Consider the following 16,332-nt stretch of genomic DNA (forward strand, 5'->3'; position numbering starts at 1 on the left):
TATTACTTAAGCTTAAAACTGGATATATGATCAACTATTTGCAAATAGTTTAACAGAGCCCAAGTAAAAGTCATAGAACCAGTTACTTCATATTCGCCTATTAAACACAACAGTTTAACAGCAGACATATAATTACATATACACAGAAAATTAATTTTTGTGATTCTTGAGATCTCAGACGCCACTTAATCTATTTGATACAAGAGGTCGATGATTAAAGACATTTTTAACGTATGAAAGCTGCAAAGTTTCCTTTCTATGACAAAAACTTCGTTCAACTCCTGCTGGAAGACAAATATCCAAACATTGTTCAAGAGGGACATTAGACTGAGAAGAGAAATTTTATTTTCTAGTGTTGGATACCTGCGAATGGGCGTAGGTCTTACGTCATAAGGTTGCGGCTTTTATGTTGTCTGTCGAACTCTTATTGACTGCAGTTGACAGTTTGAGAGATTTAGTGTTGAAACTGTGTAAGTTTATTATGTTTTCCTTCCTCTCCTTTAGTATGTAGTAGAGTCTTATGTTCTAGTGTTTCGAATAGTATGTTAATTTTTGTGCTGTGTTTGTGTTGTTTGAAAGTTTTGGCATTGTTAGTAGTGCTAGTAAATAAAACTGACGCATCGTACAAAGTTCATTGGTACGGTTCAGAGAAAGGAAACGTGCAATAATAAATGTATTGGCACGGCTTTCGGCTGTGACTGCCGTAATTAATTTTCTGGTTTCCTGCGTGTTTAAAGTTGCACTGCTTTTTCCAATATCTGTATTGTCTGGAAGACTAGCAATTAGTGTGATAGAATGAAACTGTGCAATAAGCGCAGTTCACATTAGTTACAGAAAAATTCATTTTGTAAATTCCTTGAATTTGTCTTTCTGACGGCTGGTGTTACATTGAAAATTGTGTAATAAGTATCGCATGGATTGAGCGATTCTTTTGTGGAACATGTATCAGAGGATGCAAATACTGTTTATATATATATATATATATATATATATATATATATATATATATATATATCGCAGTTTGCATGAGTTTGTAACTAGTATGTTTCAATAATCGCCAAAGCGAAACAAGAGTTTCTGTAACTTGTAGGAAAACTGTAATCTGACTTATTGGAGAACAGGTGTTTTGTTACAGTATCGAATGTAATAAATTTAGAGAAATATTTTACTTACAAGACTATGTTTTGGCGGTGGTTAAACCTTGCTGACTTTGGATTTGTGACCTGTCAAAAAGACTTGGAGAACAGGAGCAGTTACAAATTCATTTCGTGTTTGTTGACCTTATGTTGCCAAGGTTCTATGAAATATACCTGTTCCTATGAAATTTGTAGCTGTGAGAGTAAATTTCAATAAAGGTCATGCTGCATAGCATAATGTTTTTCTGGAGATAAACTGTTACAGCTAATGAAATGTATATTGATGTCAGTGAGAGCTCTTTCTTTGTCCTGACATCATACTTTGAAACTGTGAATAGACAAAATTTCAGAAGTGGAAATTAGTTGTGTTACTAGTCGGTAAAGTTGTGTTACTGTATGCAAAATTTGAAGTTAGTATATTGAACTACCTGGCACTATTAAAACGTGTTGCTTATTTTGTTTCTCCAATGGAGGTTTTTGTGATTAGAGGTGCTTTAAAATTTACTAATTGTGTAATTTAATGTTGTGTACATAATTTTCTGTACTTACTGTTAAACTTTTGTTGTAGGCAAATTGTCAAAATGAGCAGCCAGTATTACCCTGCACAGGTATGTAAGTAGCTGATCAGTTGGCACGTATGGAAATGCTAGTTCCTTTTCTTATGACACCATGTTTCTTGCAGTGCAAACCTACAGTTTTTCCTGCTCAGCCGTTTGATGCAAAAGCTGATGCAGAAGTGTTAAGAAAAGCAATGAAAGGGTTTGGTACGGATGAACAAGCCATAATAGATGTTCTCGCACATAGGGGAATTGTGCAGCGGCTTGAAATTGCTGAAACCTTCAAAACTCTCTATGGGAAGGTAATGTGCTTTATAATGGTCGGTAGTTCAGAATTATTAAAATGCTGATGGTTAATGGTTGTAATTAAACTTGAAACTAGTTGCGTAGATAACATACTGGATTAGACTAATATTAATTTATATTTCATTGACTCAATCTGATTAGTATGCTGTTTAAATTCCTGTAAAGATTGATCGGCAGAGTGAATGCTTTGTAATATACCGGTAAAGCAGATGAATGTGTCTTGGCAAAATGCATGCATACATAAATCTTCCATAGATCATGTATACATTTCATGATGTGGGATGTTACTTTAACAGAAGCTTTCCTTACACAAAATAATTTTTTTTTTTTTCTTCTCATTTCAAAATTCACCTGACTACGTGTCAATCAGAAATTATTTCATTTTGCTTTTAATTTTGGTTGGCTGTCAGACTTTTAATGCTATATGACAAATTATCCCTTTCTGTGCCAATGTGAGATTTCAACCAGAATAGTGAAGATCGTCCTTTCTTTTATTGTTGCTATCTACTCTGCTGCTATTTTTGAATTGGGATGCGTTATTAACAAATAATTTAAGAAGTGAACATTGGTACTGTGAATAACCCTAGTTCCTTAAACAAATGTCTGCAAAATGATCTTGGGTGGGCTATAGCTATTATTCTCATTACATGCATTTGTGAAACGAATACTTTACCTCTCATAGTGACAAATTGCCCCAAAATATGCCACATGAAAGCTGTGAATGGAAATAGGCACAGTAGGCTAATTTAATGATATGTTCATTACCCAAGTTTTGAATAACCATGATAGTATAAGTAGCTTCCATTCCAATTTTTCATCAATGCACACACAAAGGATTTTGAATATTCTGCCTCGGCAACAGACTTGATTGTATACTATATTTATCAATGGTGGGTGTTATGGCATTTACTTTCCAGAATTGTGTAAACTGTTTCTTCTCAAAATTTAATGAGTCCATTTGCAGAGAACCACATAATTTTCTGAGGGATATTTACGATTTCCTCAACTGATTTCCAACTGATTGTTGGGTGTAATTACTATACTTATATCAGCAAAAAGAACTAGTGTTGCATCTTCATGCATATAGAGTGGCAGCTCATTATGTATCAAGAACAGTGAAGGGCCAAAGACTGAACCCTGTGAGACACCATTCTTGATACCTCCCCAGTTAGGACTCTACTGATGTCTTTGCAGAGTATCTGTACTATTAATTGCAACCTTTTGCAGTCTTGCAGTTAAATATGAATTAAACCATTTATGCACTGTCCCACTCATACCACAATACGTAAACTTATCTAGAATTATTTCATGATTCACACAATCAAAAGCCTTTGAGAGATCACAAAATATCCCAATGGGCGGTGTTTGCATTTTCTGTTGAAAAGCCTTTCTGAAAACTGAATTGATATTCTTAGTGCTTCATTTTTACAAATGTGATAAAATGGAAATAATCGTATGGCATTTATTGGCTGGTATATCCCCTTCGGGGTTGGGCTACTGTATTGATAGTCTTCTTAGCTGACACCATTTCGGCAACTTGTGTGTCAATTATGATGAAAATCATGCACACGAAACACTTAGTCCTTTGCCAGGAATTGAACCCGGACCCCCCTTGCATGGGTAGGCAGTAACGCTACTGCTGCGCTACAGATGTGGACTTACAAATGTGATACTACTCTTGAATATATTACTCCAAGAATGTTGAAGCTGTAAGAAGTGAGATTGGGTGGTAGTTGTTAGCATCAGGCCTAGCTCCTTTTCTATGCAATGGTTTAACAGCATATTCCAGTCTCTGGAAAAATGCTGTGTTTCAGTGAGCTGCTGCACATGTGGCTGAATCTTATTTGTTGGGAGCAAGCTTTAGGACTCTGTTGGAAATATTGGAAATTCCACGTTTCCTCTTACTTTTGACTGAATTTATTTTCATAATTTCAGAAGGAGAGGTGGGTTGAATTGCAATTTTGTCAAATTGCATAGGTATTGCCTCTTCCATATACTGCGTTGAATTTTATAATGAATAGCTGAATCTTTTCCTTTTTGCTCTCCACTGCACATGTGCACTTATTCAGTATATTTTGGAGCAAACTGTCTGAAACTGTCAATATACAGATTTAGCTGTACCTGAAATTTGAAACCATACTCTGTTAAAGGTAAGGTCACCAGCTCAGCTGGAACCTGTGAACAATAAAAAAAAAAAAAAAAAAAGTTCAAATGGTTTGAACATTAGTTCAGGTCCTGGAGGGATGAGAATTTGGTATGCAATGAGGACCACTGTTCTTCTGTCTTAAATCCATTCGAGTTGCTTCCCTGTTCAAAGAAATGTTTCCAGAAACGACAATGTCCATATGGAGTGGGCTAAAGGTAGTGCTCATCCCTTCCAGCACGAGAAGTATGAAAATTTAAACATTTTGACACGAATAAAGCTCTTGCTGCAATAGTTAAAAATTTGAATAATGTTCCTAAACCTGACTTTTCTGCTAAACCACTGCATCTATTGGAAGCAGCAAGATTTCAGTTGGAGGTGGACAGTGTCCTTGCAGCATTACAGTAAAGAATGAATGTTTTTGAGCATAGGAGGCTTTCATCATACTATAGTGCAGCATTTTGATCAAATTACCTTCACTGAGAACCAGCTGCTACTGTGATTGCAAAGACAGGTGATGGGCACTTGGGTTCCACTGCCAAGCATGTCATAAAATATGCTAAGAAAGTTCTCCTTTAGTTTCTCTCCCACAACCAGAAAAATTCCTGGTACAGCCATATTAATTCGTCTCCTGAGAACAAGGAAAAATTGTACGTGACAGCACAGCTGTAATTGCATTGCTCTGACTAGCTATTAAGAAATTATCTTGGAGTATATGGTTAATTGCTTCCCTGTCTAGAGCTTCAAGGAGTTTGTCCCTTTCTCTGAGTTTTCAGATTATTTAACCAAGGATAATGTGACCCTGCTGGAGGTAGGTTTGTCAAGATTAAGGCGAGCACCATGCGGTGATTATTTTAGGTATTTGATTGTAATGGGAGACATGTCATATGATAGTTCCGTACATGAGCTAATGAGGAAACATCCTTTGTTTCTTATGGTGCTTCTCCCCATAGTCTTCATTAGTTTCTGGTACTGAGTCTTTATTATGTAAATAAGCAAATTGTACCTGGTCCTACCTCCCCACAGTGCTACTTCCTCACTGCTACTTCAATATATGCAGACAATGTCCCATCCCTGGTAAGGTGTTGAGTGTCCTCAACTCATGGAATTTTGTTTCCAGCATTACTGAAAAAAAAGTTGGTGTGTGATGATGGGATTTGGTTGTAAATGAGAGCTTTGGATGTCACATTCCAAACTCTGCTCCTCCAAGTAAGATCTCCCTGTTGAAGTGGGAATTAGTGGCTAGAGTTGAGACAAGGTGGAGTGGATATTTAATTGGTGCTCTTTCTTCCAGTCAGTGATGGAACTGAGCTGCAGTTGCAATTTTTTGTGTAGGAATTACCCTTATGATGCTTTCGCAGCCCCATAACATCGTCCATCCACTGTGCAACCACTTTTACACATGTGCTCTCATTATCCATGCAGGAAAGTCGTGTGCACTCACAGCTCTTCAAAGTTGCAGTGTAGGATCATTGGCCCTCCCCCAGATTTCCTTCTCCAGCATTTTTCTCTCAGGTGCTACAGTCTTGAAGTTAGGCAACCTTGTGTGTGGTGGTGGTGGTGGTGGTGGTGGTGGTGGTGTGTGTTATCAAACTTGGATAATGTATTCATATTATTAATTGATCTACATAGTCACAAATTTAAAGTGAGGGTTTTGCCAGAACATCTGGCCCTCATCCAGATGCATTTTCCTGTAATGTATATTTTATTGTTGCTAATTGTTAAAGGGAATGGAAATTTTGGCTCCTTAAAATGCCAGATTTTCATACCCAGTGATTAAGAAAAAGTGCTAGTAAATGCAGAAGTACAATACTCTAAAATTGTACTATTGAAGTAATTAAACAAATGTCTTCCAGGATTTGATAAAGGAATTGAAGAGTGAACTGAGTGGCAAATTTGAGGATGTTATCATTGGGCTGATGACACCGCTTCCTCAGTATTATGCTAAGGAACTACATGATGCCATGGCTGGAATAGGAACTGATGAGGAAGCTATTATTGAGATACTGTGTACCCTGAGCAATTATGGTATCAAGACCATATCAACATTCTATGAAAACTGTGAGTACCATTTTTGTGGAACAATTTGCCTCTGTGCATGTAATGACTCGAACATTAGTGTGTTGGATCTACAGCAAAAAAAATTGCCTTTACAAATGTACTATAATGCCCTATTAATTGCTGTAATAGACATGAGGGCATGATAAATTTGTAGAAAGTTAAGCTTTCCCTTTGCCATAATTACTGAATTAAAAATACCTTCTCAGTGACTGAGGAAACACACATTTCCTACAATAACAATAAGTAACTCGGATAAGAACATCAGGTTTCAAAAGACGTGTCAAAATGTGTCCAAAACCTAATATCTTGATCCAAGAAGGTTCATTCAACATACTGAGTTGCATAAATTACTTGGTTTGTAATGGTATTGAGTTACTCATTGTGGAACAGTAGAGTGCCACATAGAGAACAGATTAGTATTTAGGAATGAGCTTCAAATTTCATCTGGCAATCCCCATCAATTTGGTCATTTCCCTTAACGTATATACTAAGCTGGTAGCTTGTAATGGAAAAAAGAAAACTAAGTGAGGTGCACTGATGTACGAAAGATAAATTTATGATCTCTGCCATGATGATTTTACAGTTTCACAGTTCGTATTTTCAGTCTCTTTTGGTGCAGTTTTATTGGGAAAAAACCCTTGATAATTATAATAAAAGTTCGTGAAGCTCATTTCTCTCTGTAGATAATAAATTTAGATATCTGGCACCTGTGTAGATTGACCTTTAGTTAGTGTGATGTCACAAAGGTAGGACCTTCTGGAATATAACAATGAATTAAAAATGGATTTGCAGTAGTTTCCTTCAATTATTGCATTCTGCATGTTTAATTTGTAGCATTTGTGATACTGTTAATGAATTTGGAACTTAAAGTACAGTTTGTAGCTGCAGAAGGGTGATTTCATAATTCCTGTAATTTTGATTATTATTTGTAGCCAGCCACAGAGCAAATAATGTTTAACACAATTCCATTAGTGATCTGTAATGGCACCTCCACGAATGAAAAACTTGTCCTATAGTTGAAAGTGGTACTGGTAATAGGTGAGTGGGTAGTATCTTGACAAAGAGAATTGTTACAGCAATAGTGACTAGGAAGTTTGCAGCCCCGTTCCAATAGTCTCATTAATGGTAACAACGGTAATTTGTGTAGTAATAATGGTTACACCTTTATCATGGAGTATTTGAGCCTAGATTAATATTCCAGTATCATAGTTGTGTATGAGTGGTATTTAACCACATTTAAAACTTAAAATTTCACTTTTGTTATGTTTTCCAAATAGTATAAATTTTGAAAGCTAAATATTAAGTTTACCATTAATGACCTGTAATAGTCTTACAAAAGATAAAATATTCATATTGATGACTTAGTTTTTGGGTGTTGGTTTTTTTCTCACTCTCCAGTAAACATAAGTTATGTCATACTGTGACTTGTCTTACCTAAGATGTTAGAATGTGTAACATGTTTCCCTTGGCACAGCATGATCATTAAACTGTAATGTCTCTTTGATCTGAATTTAAAAAAAAAAAAAAAAAAAAAAAAAAGTCTGGTCTTAGCAAGTTTTGATTTTGCGTTTTAAACTGATAAATGTGAGTAGTTGCTTGCCATCATGAATTGAGTTTTTGTGGTGAAGGGTACAACAAGTTTTCGAATTGAAGGAGCTTTAATGCAAGATTGATAAAACTGTTTCCTGATCATAAATTTTACTTTGTTAAAGTGTATGGCAAAAGTTTGGAGAGTGATTTGAAAGGAGACACATCAGGCCATTTCAAACGACTCCTTGTTTCTTTGTGCATGGTGAGTAAAGTACCTGTTTTGTACAAAATTGTTGTGGCTGTCTTGGCCACTTCTTTACTTATTGCCTGTTGGTTTTTGTCTTGATCTTTCACCAAAATATAATTTTGTTTGTGTTTTGCTGGTGTGAGCAGCTGACTTCTCAAAGCCTCACCCTCCATTGCTGATGACTGCCAGTGCAGGCAAAACATCGGAAAATTGCTAAATAAATCAATTGAAAGTACTGAGACAGAATAAAACAGGCAATATGTTGGCCTACTTTGCTTAGTAATTTAGATTTTATATGCTTGTGTGCACAATGGGAAAGTTGCATGTTAGTAATGGCCAGTTGCTTGACAAATGTTTGTTCTGTTCAGCATGTTAAATTGGTTTTAGGATGGTTTTTCCTTTCTCTGACACATTCTAAAACTTCATTGTTATGCTTTAGAAAATAAAATTCATCTACTGGACTTCTTAAGTTGTCTTACAGATTGACAAGTTATATTTACCCAGAAAAGCAGACAGCTTTAGCAGTTGTTAGTCTGTGATATCGTTATTATGACTGTCAGGACACACGAAAACTGCTCTCAGATGATGTGGCACTACCTCATTAGACGTACATATGAATTCAGATGGTGGAAAATCTCTTGGTCTTTAATAGTTCTGCTAATCACTTACCGCTATAAACATTGCTGTTAACAATATCAAATGATCATTCCTTTACTTGACAGTCATATACGGAGACTAGATACACAATTCTGCTCCCCTCAGGAACAAAACTACTTTCCTTGGTACAGAAGACCACAGTGGTATCACCAGATTAAATAGGCATATTCACTGAAAATATGACCCAAAGACGTACTTCATTGGCCACTCTGTGGAAGGAAAGGTAATTTGAAAGAAAGTGTAAGAAAGACTCCTATTTGATTGCAAGACATTTTGTTTTTTCTTCTTTCCCCTAAAGTGCATAAAGGACAAATTTGTGAAAGTAACATAAATCAAAAAAATGTGAATAACTCGTATTCCAGTTAATGATGGCTGCTATTGACACAAGCATTGCTCTCCTGTGAGCTATGTAACATCACTTCAACCACCACTCTTCAAAAGTCTGTGATACAAAAGGTTTCAATTTTCATTGCAATCTGACATTGGAGCAACTGAAACACTGTATGCAAACCTGAAACAGAGTATACATTTTTCATTATATCCAAGGGGGGACAAAAGAGAACAGAAGCTACTGATGCTTCTAGTTCGGGTTTTGAAAGAAACATACTACTGGAAAAATAAAAGTAATAAATCGCAGTGAAAAGCTATATGGTGTTCTAAAGGTTTGTGTTGTAGGCACAAATGACTTCTACTGTGAAGGCAGTGGACAGTTGCATCATGAGAACAACGGAACCAACACATTAATGTGTGTAAACTGTGGAGAGCATTCCCCTCTCTTTTGAAATGATCTGTTTAAGGACAGGAATAAAAAGTACAAATTATTGACTACCTCTGTATTTAAAAGCAAAGGAAACAGTGCCTACATCCAGTTCCAAATCCCTGCAAATAGAGTAATTGTCACCTTCCTTAGTACTAGTTAAGACACCCACTTGTCCCTCAATGTCAGACCCTGGTGATGTCCTAAAACATCTTTCATGAGGGGAAAGAGGGGCAACAGAATCCCTTCTTGTTTCCATTTTTACCTGCACTGAGACCTTGGTTCCCTTGCCCTAGCTTGAAATGACTCCTCATGTGGCATCCCACTCGGTGAGTGGTTCTTTCTCTGGGGCTACTTGACGTAACAGTTCTGTGGCCAGATGTCAGCATGTGGTTAAAGGTGGTGCAAATTATGGATGTAGCAATATTAAAATGGTTCTCATCCTCCTGCCAAGATTAACACTTGAATACCCCAGCTCGAGATAAAACTGTGTAAGGATGTAAAAGAACATTAGAGAAAACCAATGGTGTAAGTTGATTCATAAACTCCAGTTGCATCAAAACAGCCACCCCAACACTAGTTTTGAAACTGTCCATGTACAGTCATTATCCACAGAACTGTATGGGTATTTTAAACATCTAGGAAACTTACTATACTTTCATCCTCTAATAAACATAATGTTTCAGGGAATTTGTTTCCTGAAACATTTATTTGTGCTCCATGTAATCACCTTCACTAATTCAGAAGTATTTGGCCCTGAAAGAGCATTAGCTGGTGTTGGTACTTTCTCATTAAAAATGCCTGCAAGTACCAGTCAGTACAGAATTACAGGCTCTGGCTGTCAAGTCACATGTGAGAGATAATTGGGTCTACTGTCTGTAGTGGCCATGTCTCTAGACGAGTCGCAAACGTCTGATAGTTAATGTTAAGTCGCAAAGTTGGAGAGTAAAGGGGCAACAGACTGCAGGATCAATTTCCCTCAATAAATTTTTAGGTTTATGTTTAAACAGCCAACTGATGAAATCAAATGGAACAGATCATCACAAGTCCTTCGGCGATGCATATTGAACACAAATGTCTCCCCCTCAAATTAGTTGTGCCTGTGGCACACTAAATGTATTCAGCCATTGTGCTGTACTTAGTCTCTTCCCCTCAAGCTAATAGATGGCACGAGACATCTGAAGGATAATTGCATCCCTTCCATAGTGAAAATATAAGTGCTCACCACTATGTGCAATTAAAATAGATTGGCATGCTTTCAACACAGCCCTAGCAACTGATGCTGTGCTACTTCCTAAGGATACATCAGTGGCACTACAGGATGAGACTGCCACAGTACTACAAGCAGTGTAATTGACTATCTTCGGGGAAATGAAAGCTTTCACAGTTGAAAATGTCTCACCTTTCCTTGCTAGTGAAGGAAACAAAATGCCCTTTCCATGTGCCCCCACACAGAGGCTCATTGTTTTTCTGGTCACGCAAGGCTTGTAGAGGAAAACAGCGTCTCTGTTGCAAAATGTCTGGAATCGTACATAAGGCCTCTTTCAGTAAATTCCAACTCCTAAACACTTGAACTCGCACAACCTGTAGCCAAGGCATGATATAATCTAGTTAAATTTGATATTTGTCATCTTCAGTTGTATCTGGTATGAGGACAAATTCCCAGTCCAATGGAGGATGCAGAAACTGACCTTTCATTGCAAGAGAATCCCCAGGAGACCTTTTTCTGCATTTGGTCATCCCATGTCCTGCACTTCCACTAAGTTTTGTGGCTGTTTTCCAGTTGCTCTTCCTCTCACCTTGTTTTACGCTTCTGACAAAACTGCTAAGAAATAAAAGTTGTCAACCTTTGTACCCTTAGGAATCATAGGCTTTAATCCCTTCAGGAGAGGACTGTTGAGCTTACGGTTTGGTTCTTTCCAACCCTACTAATCAGTCACTCAGTGCACTCACACTTCAGTATTTCAAAATTGTTAGGTGCTTTTTGACTGCTCTACAAATATGGAAGTCTGTATATACATAAAATTGGAGAAAGGCAACCAGTTAATCATACAGAATTGGTGTGTGGCACACAGAAAAAGTAATGGAAGACATTTAATTACTTTGAGCTCCTTCCTCTTTTTAGTAGACCACCCAGGAGTGTGTCAGTGTTACTTATCAAAGCTGTACTCATTGGAAAGGCTTCTTGAAGAAAAAGTGCAAAATTAACAAAGTAAAATTTTATATTTACAAAAGTAAACACCAAATAAACCTAGACTGACAAACATGTGAAACTCAGATTAATAATGCATAAATGGAACAGTATTTCAAAGTTTCACAATGGTTGCTTTCCTTTGTGAAGTGCTGTTAACAAAAATTTCACTTGAATATTGTAGATTTTTTCTCCTTTTACTGAAGGGCATTAGTAATTGGTGCTAAAACTGAACTGTGATTTTCAGGCCAACAGAGATGAGAACCAAGCAGTTGATCATGCAGCTGCAAGAAGTGATGCTGAGGCACTTTTCAATGCAGGTGAGTGTATATGTGAAACAGTTATTATATTTGATGAGGTTGTGTGTGTTATTACCCACAATGGCCAAGTTAATTTAGACCGTAGCCAGCTGACTTATGTATAATGTATGTGCATGCTGTGGGTGATTCATTTTGAAGAAACATAATTTGGTTCTACCATTCTTTAGCTCTAATTTCAAATTCAAATATATAGTATCTTTCAACCTGTTTAGAAATTTTCATCAAAACTACTATAAAAATAACTCTGTAATATAGAGAAGTTTAGTTTATCATGCTTCTTGCAGATGAACATCATAAAATTTCTATTACCCAGTTTCAGGGCGAACAAACAATATCCTGTAAATTCCAGAATGGACCATGCTCTGCAGTAAATTGTGTGCTGAAGTAAACTTTCTTGGCAAATTTGCTGCACAGTGTGTGAAAACAATTTTACATTTTCCAGGAATACTGTGTTGAAAGTGCTGTTGGTTAATATTCTGAACAGTTCTGGTTCTTTGCGACAAAATATTGTCATGGTAGATGTTGATCTCACCTGTCGGCAGTGCCAGAAAGAAATTGTATGCAAGGTTGTGACTGTTAGTCACTGGCATTAAACACCATTGTTCTGCGTACCACACAATGCATCTTCATAACTCACTTGCAATTAATATCAGTATTTCTGATCAGTGCAAGACCTGAACTTGCGTCATTTTGCTGTCTTTCAGCCTACAAAGACTAAGAAAAGTGAGCACATTACACTGGATACTGGAGTATGTTGGAATGGGAGTACATAATGGAAAAAATAGGGCTGCATTCAGCCCCCATATAAACTTGCTGCTGAGTTAAAAATCTCACATTGTAACGGACTACAGGTGATGCACAGTAATCTGGCAGTCATTAAACTTATTGCATGTGGTGGTGCAATGTACTCTGTTGGACACAAGACTTAAATGCCAGCTAGTCAACATAGACCCCAGTCACTGAAGTGGCCATCCCTCAGATTTAAACCCCCCTCCAAGGGGCCCATGGTTCCTTTGAGTTCGTGCCTGGCCCACACGGGACCCTGAGCTACTGCAGCCAATTCTTCCTTCCTCCTGCCCTCCCTCCCTATCCTTGCCTCTTCCCCCATTGCCACCTCTTTCTCATCTCTGGGTGTTCTGATCTATTTTGACCTGGCTATCCACCTGAATTCCTGTATTGGTTGCAATTTTGTTCCTTCTGGTGTTCAGGTCCCCACTTGAGATTTGACCTCCACTTCAAAATTTACTGTTTTGAGTGTGAGCCATATGGGGAAGAACTCCCTCCCTAGTATATGCAGTGGGAATTCCTCCCCCCATCCCCCCCCCCCCCCTCCACCAACATGGCTAAGCCCCTTCACAACAGAACCACAATACTACTACCTAAGCTGTTCCTTCCCCATGTATGCCAAGCAGTGGTTGCTTATCTTGTAGCATCGGAGCTCCCAGCAACGGCCACTGTGCCAGACAGCCCTTGCTGTGGCTGCGTGGCACCCATGGGGAGAGCCTCTGGTTGGAGTAGGTGGAATCAGGGTGGGTGCTTGGCACAGAAGTGTATCAAGTTGCAAAAATCTCTTTTCTCAAACAGCTATCTCTTGAAATGGTGAATGATCATTGAATGCTGCCTTGTATGACCATGCAACCTCTCCTTCCCTGGCTACACCATGGGAGGAAGGCCAGGCTGGCCATCTTGGGATGAAACCCTTCCTCTGTTACCTCGTTTGTACTAAGACAGATGGGGACACTTTCACCACGACAAAGCCATAGATTTCCATGACAAATATTCAGGACAAGTTTGGTGAACTAGTTTCTTAGTAAGATGTGATTGGGCTCCCTGTTGGTTACAGCTTCTTTTGGCACCCAATCTGCAGGTCTTCATGCCTGTGATAGTCTTCGTAATGTCCTGGTGTCTATTAATCCTCACCAATTTCTGAATATGGTTGAGGGAATCCTTTTTCATAGGGACCTCATCCTGCAAACTGATGGTGAACCTGGGCTAATCGGGAGCAGTGTGGCATTCATTTTGTTCGACATGTGCAGAAGGGCCACAAATGCACAAAACACTGGTGCCTTCATTCTCCCTTCGGAGGGGATGCATTCCCAGAGAAGGTAACGGTTATGTGCTACAGATGCGTTGTGAAGGCATATGTCCCTCCACCTATGTGCTTTCGGTGTTCGTGTTTTGGGCATATGCCTTGCCACTGTATGGTACACACGTTGTGTGGCAACTGTGACTGTCCACTCGATGAGGGAAGCCCGTGTTCTGCCACCTGTGTGTCAATTGTGCTGACTGCCACTACCTTTGCTTGCTGAATTGCCCAGCTTACCAAGTCCCTGGATCACCTGTCTTACGCTGAGGCTCACCCAAAGTATGACACTCCATACAGTGTCACTATCTTCAACTTTTGCATCCTCACCACAGTGCCATCCCTCTCTCCGCTACCCGTCACCTGCAGTTCCCATGACCTCAGGTCAGGGAGCCTCTCTTCCTCCCCGGCTGAAGTGCCTCCATTCTTTGGCATGTGCTGGTGATCGGGCTCCCTCCTTAGACCCCTCTCCCAGGCATCTATCAGGCAAGAAGACTCTTACCACCACTCGGCCTCGAGGTGCACCATCTGTGTGCCCCAAGGTTGCCCGCTCTTTTGGTTCCAGATCTTGCAGAAGCTTGTACTCCCCCTGTGCCCTGCCCTTCTCCACCTCAGAAAGAGGAGGAGTAAGAGTAAGAGTAAGAGATCTCAAGACAATGTGCCCTTGGAGTTGCTATGTCCCGCATCACAACCTGAGGCTGGCATCTTATTTATGGATGTCATCACCATCGTTGTTGGTGACAACTACTGAGCGACCTCAACTCCTCCTCGGCTTCATGTTTATCTTAGACTCTCGCCATGTGATCATCCAATGGAATTGCAATGGATACTACCAGAAATGCAACGTCTTGTTTCCTCCTATTCTGCATTCTGTCTTGTTCTTCAAGAAATGCATTTCCGTGATTACCACACTCAAACATTTTGTGGTTATCGGGCATCCTGTTGGAACCATGCTGGCCCCGACATAGTATTTGGTGGGTCTGCACTTTGGTTTGCTCTGATGTCATTAGTAATTGGACCTGGACCCCCCTCCCCCCCCCCCCCCCCCTCCATGTACCAGCTTGGAAGTGGTAGCGGTTAGAGTGCAAACGACTCCAGCAATCACCCTTTGTAATGTCTCTCTCCCTCCATGTAGGCCACTTTGTTGCTGTCTACCTTAATCCAACAACTCCCGCTCGCATTTCTCCTCCTTTGGGACTTCAATGCCTACCATCCACTGTAAGGGACTGTCACTTCAATGGGTAGGGGTATCCTAATTAAACAATATATCACGGACTAGATTTGTCTCCTCTATGGTGGTTTCTGTACCCACACCAGTGCTGCTCATGGTATCTTCTCTTATCAATCTCACAATCTCCTCCCCTGCCCTCGTGGCTTCCCTACATTCATCATCCCATGATGACCTTTGTGACGGTGACCACTTTTCAGTCGTCATTTACCTTCTGCCACCAGGCAGACAGGCCCCATTTTGGGCATTCTGCATGGCCAATTGCCCTTCATATACATCTGCTGTCCACTTACACGCCTCCCTCTTGAATTCCATTGATGTAGTTGTGCAAGGCATCTCTGCCACTATTTTTCATGCTGCTGGCACTGCTGTCACCTATCGACAGGGCCCCCTCGTCATTGACCATTACCCTGGTGGACCAAGGATGTTGCAGTCACTGTCTAGGACTGCGAACAGGTGCTGCAGCAATTTAAGCGACACCTTTCAGACCAACCTCCGCACTTTTAGGCCGCTCTGTGCTAAGGTTTGTTATCTTATCCAGTGTAGTAAAAAGGAATGCTGGAAGTGCTATGTTTCCTCCTTGGTGACTAATGCCTTTTTATTGCAGGTTTGGTCCAAGCTCGGTAGCCTTGTGGGTCACCAGCGACAATCCACTGTCCAGGTTCTGAGCCTCAAAGGTGCTCTGTGCACTGATCCAATGGTCCTTGCAGAACACCTTGCAACACACTTAGCGATGGCATCTTCATCCTCGTCCTACCCTACTATCTTTCTCCAGCAGAAACACAGTTGAACACAGAACCTCTGTTTCATGCTGCACCAAGTTGAGTCCTATAATGCACCCTTCACTTAAAGGGAATTGGTGCAGGATCTTGTCTCTTCACATGACACAGCCCAGGCCCAGATTCCCCCCATAACTAGATGATCCAACACTTTGCTGTTTCCCAGAGGCAACGGTTTCTCAAGGTCTTCAACCCCATTTGGCTTGAGGATGCTTTTGTCAAGATGCTGAGACAGTATAGTTATCCCCATCCTTAATCCCGGGAAAACCCAACGTCTCTTGACAGCTACCGCCCAGTTAGCCTGATGAATGTACTTCGTAAACTGCTAGGATTGTTA

At 39.6% G+C, this 16,332-nt stretch overlaps 1 protein-coding gene across 1 annotated transcript in view; it reads left to right on the top strand.

Moving 5' to 3' along the window:
* Positions 1–367: 367 nt before the first annotated feature.
* Positions 368–16,332, top strand: part of LOC126297846 (annexin B9-like) — a 37,317-nt gene continuing 21,352 nt past the window's right edge. Inside the window, exons 1-6 of the mRNA XM_049989098.1 lie at positions 368–468; positions 1,705–1,744; positions 1,819–1,995; positions 5,999–6,203; positions 7,916–7,995; positions 11,833–11,905. Of these exons, the coding sequence (XP_049845055.1) occupies positions 407–468; positions 1,705–1,744; positions 1,819–1,995; positions 5,999–6,203; positions 7,916–7,995; positions 11,833–11,905 (637 nt within the window). The 5' untranslated portion in view covers positions 368–406. The remainder of the gene's footprint in view (positions 469–1,704; positions 1,745–1,818; positions 1,996–5,998; positions 6,204–7,915; positions 7,996–11,832; positions 11,906–16,332) is intronic.

The sequence above is a fragment of the Schistocerca gregaria genome, chromosome X, assembly GCF_023897955.1.
Source record: "Schistocerca gregaria isolate iqSchGreg1 chromosome X, iqSchGreg1.2, whole genome shotgun sequence".
Classification (NCBI taxonomy): Eukaryota; Metazoa; Arthropoda; class Insecta; order Orthoptera; family Acrididae; genus Schistocerca; species Schistocerca gregaria.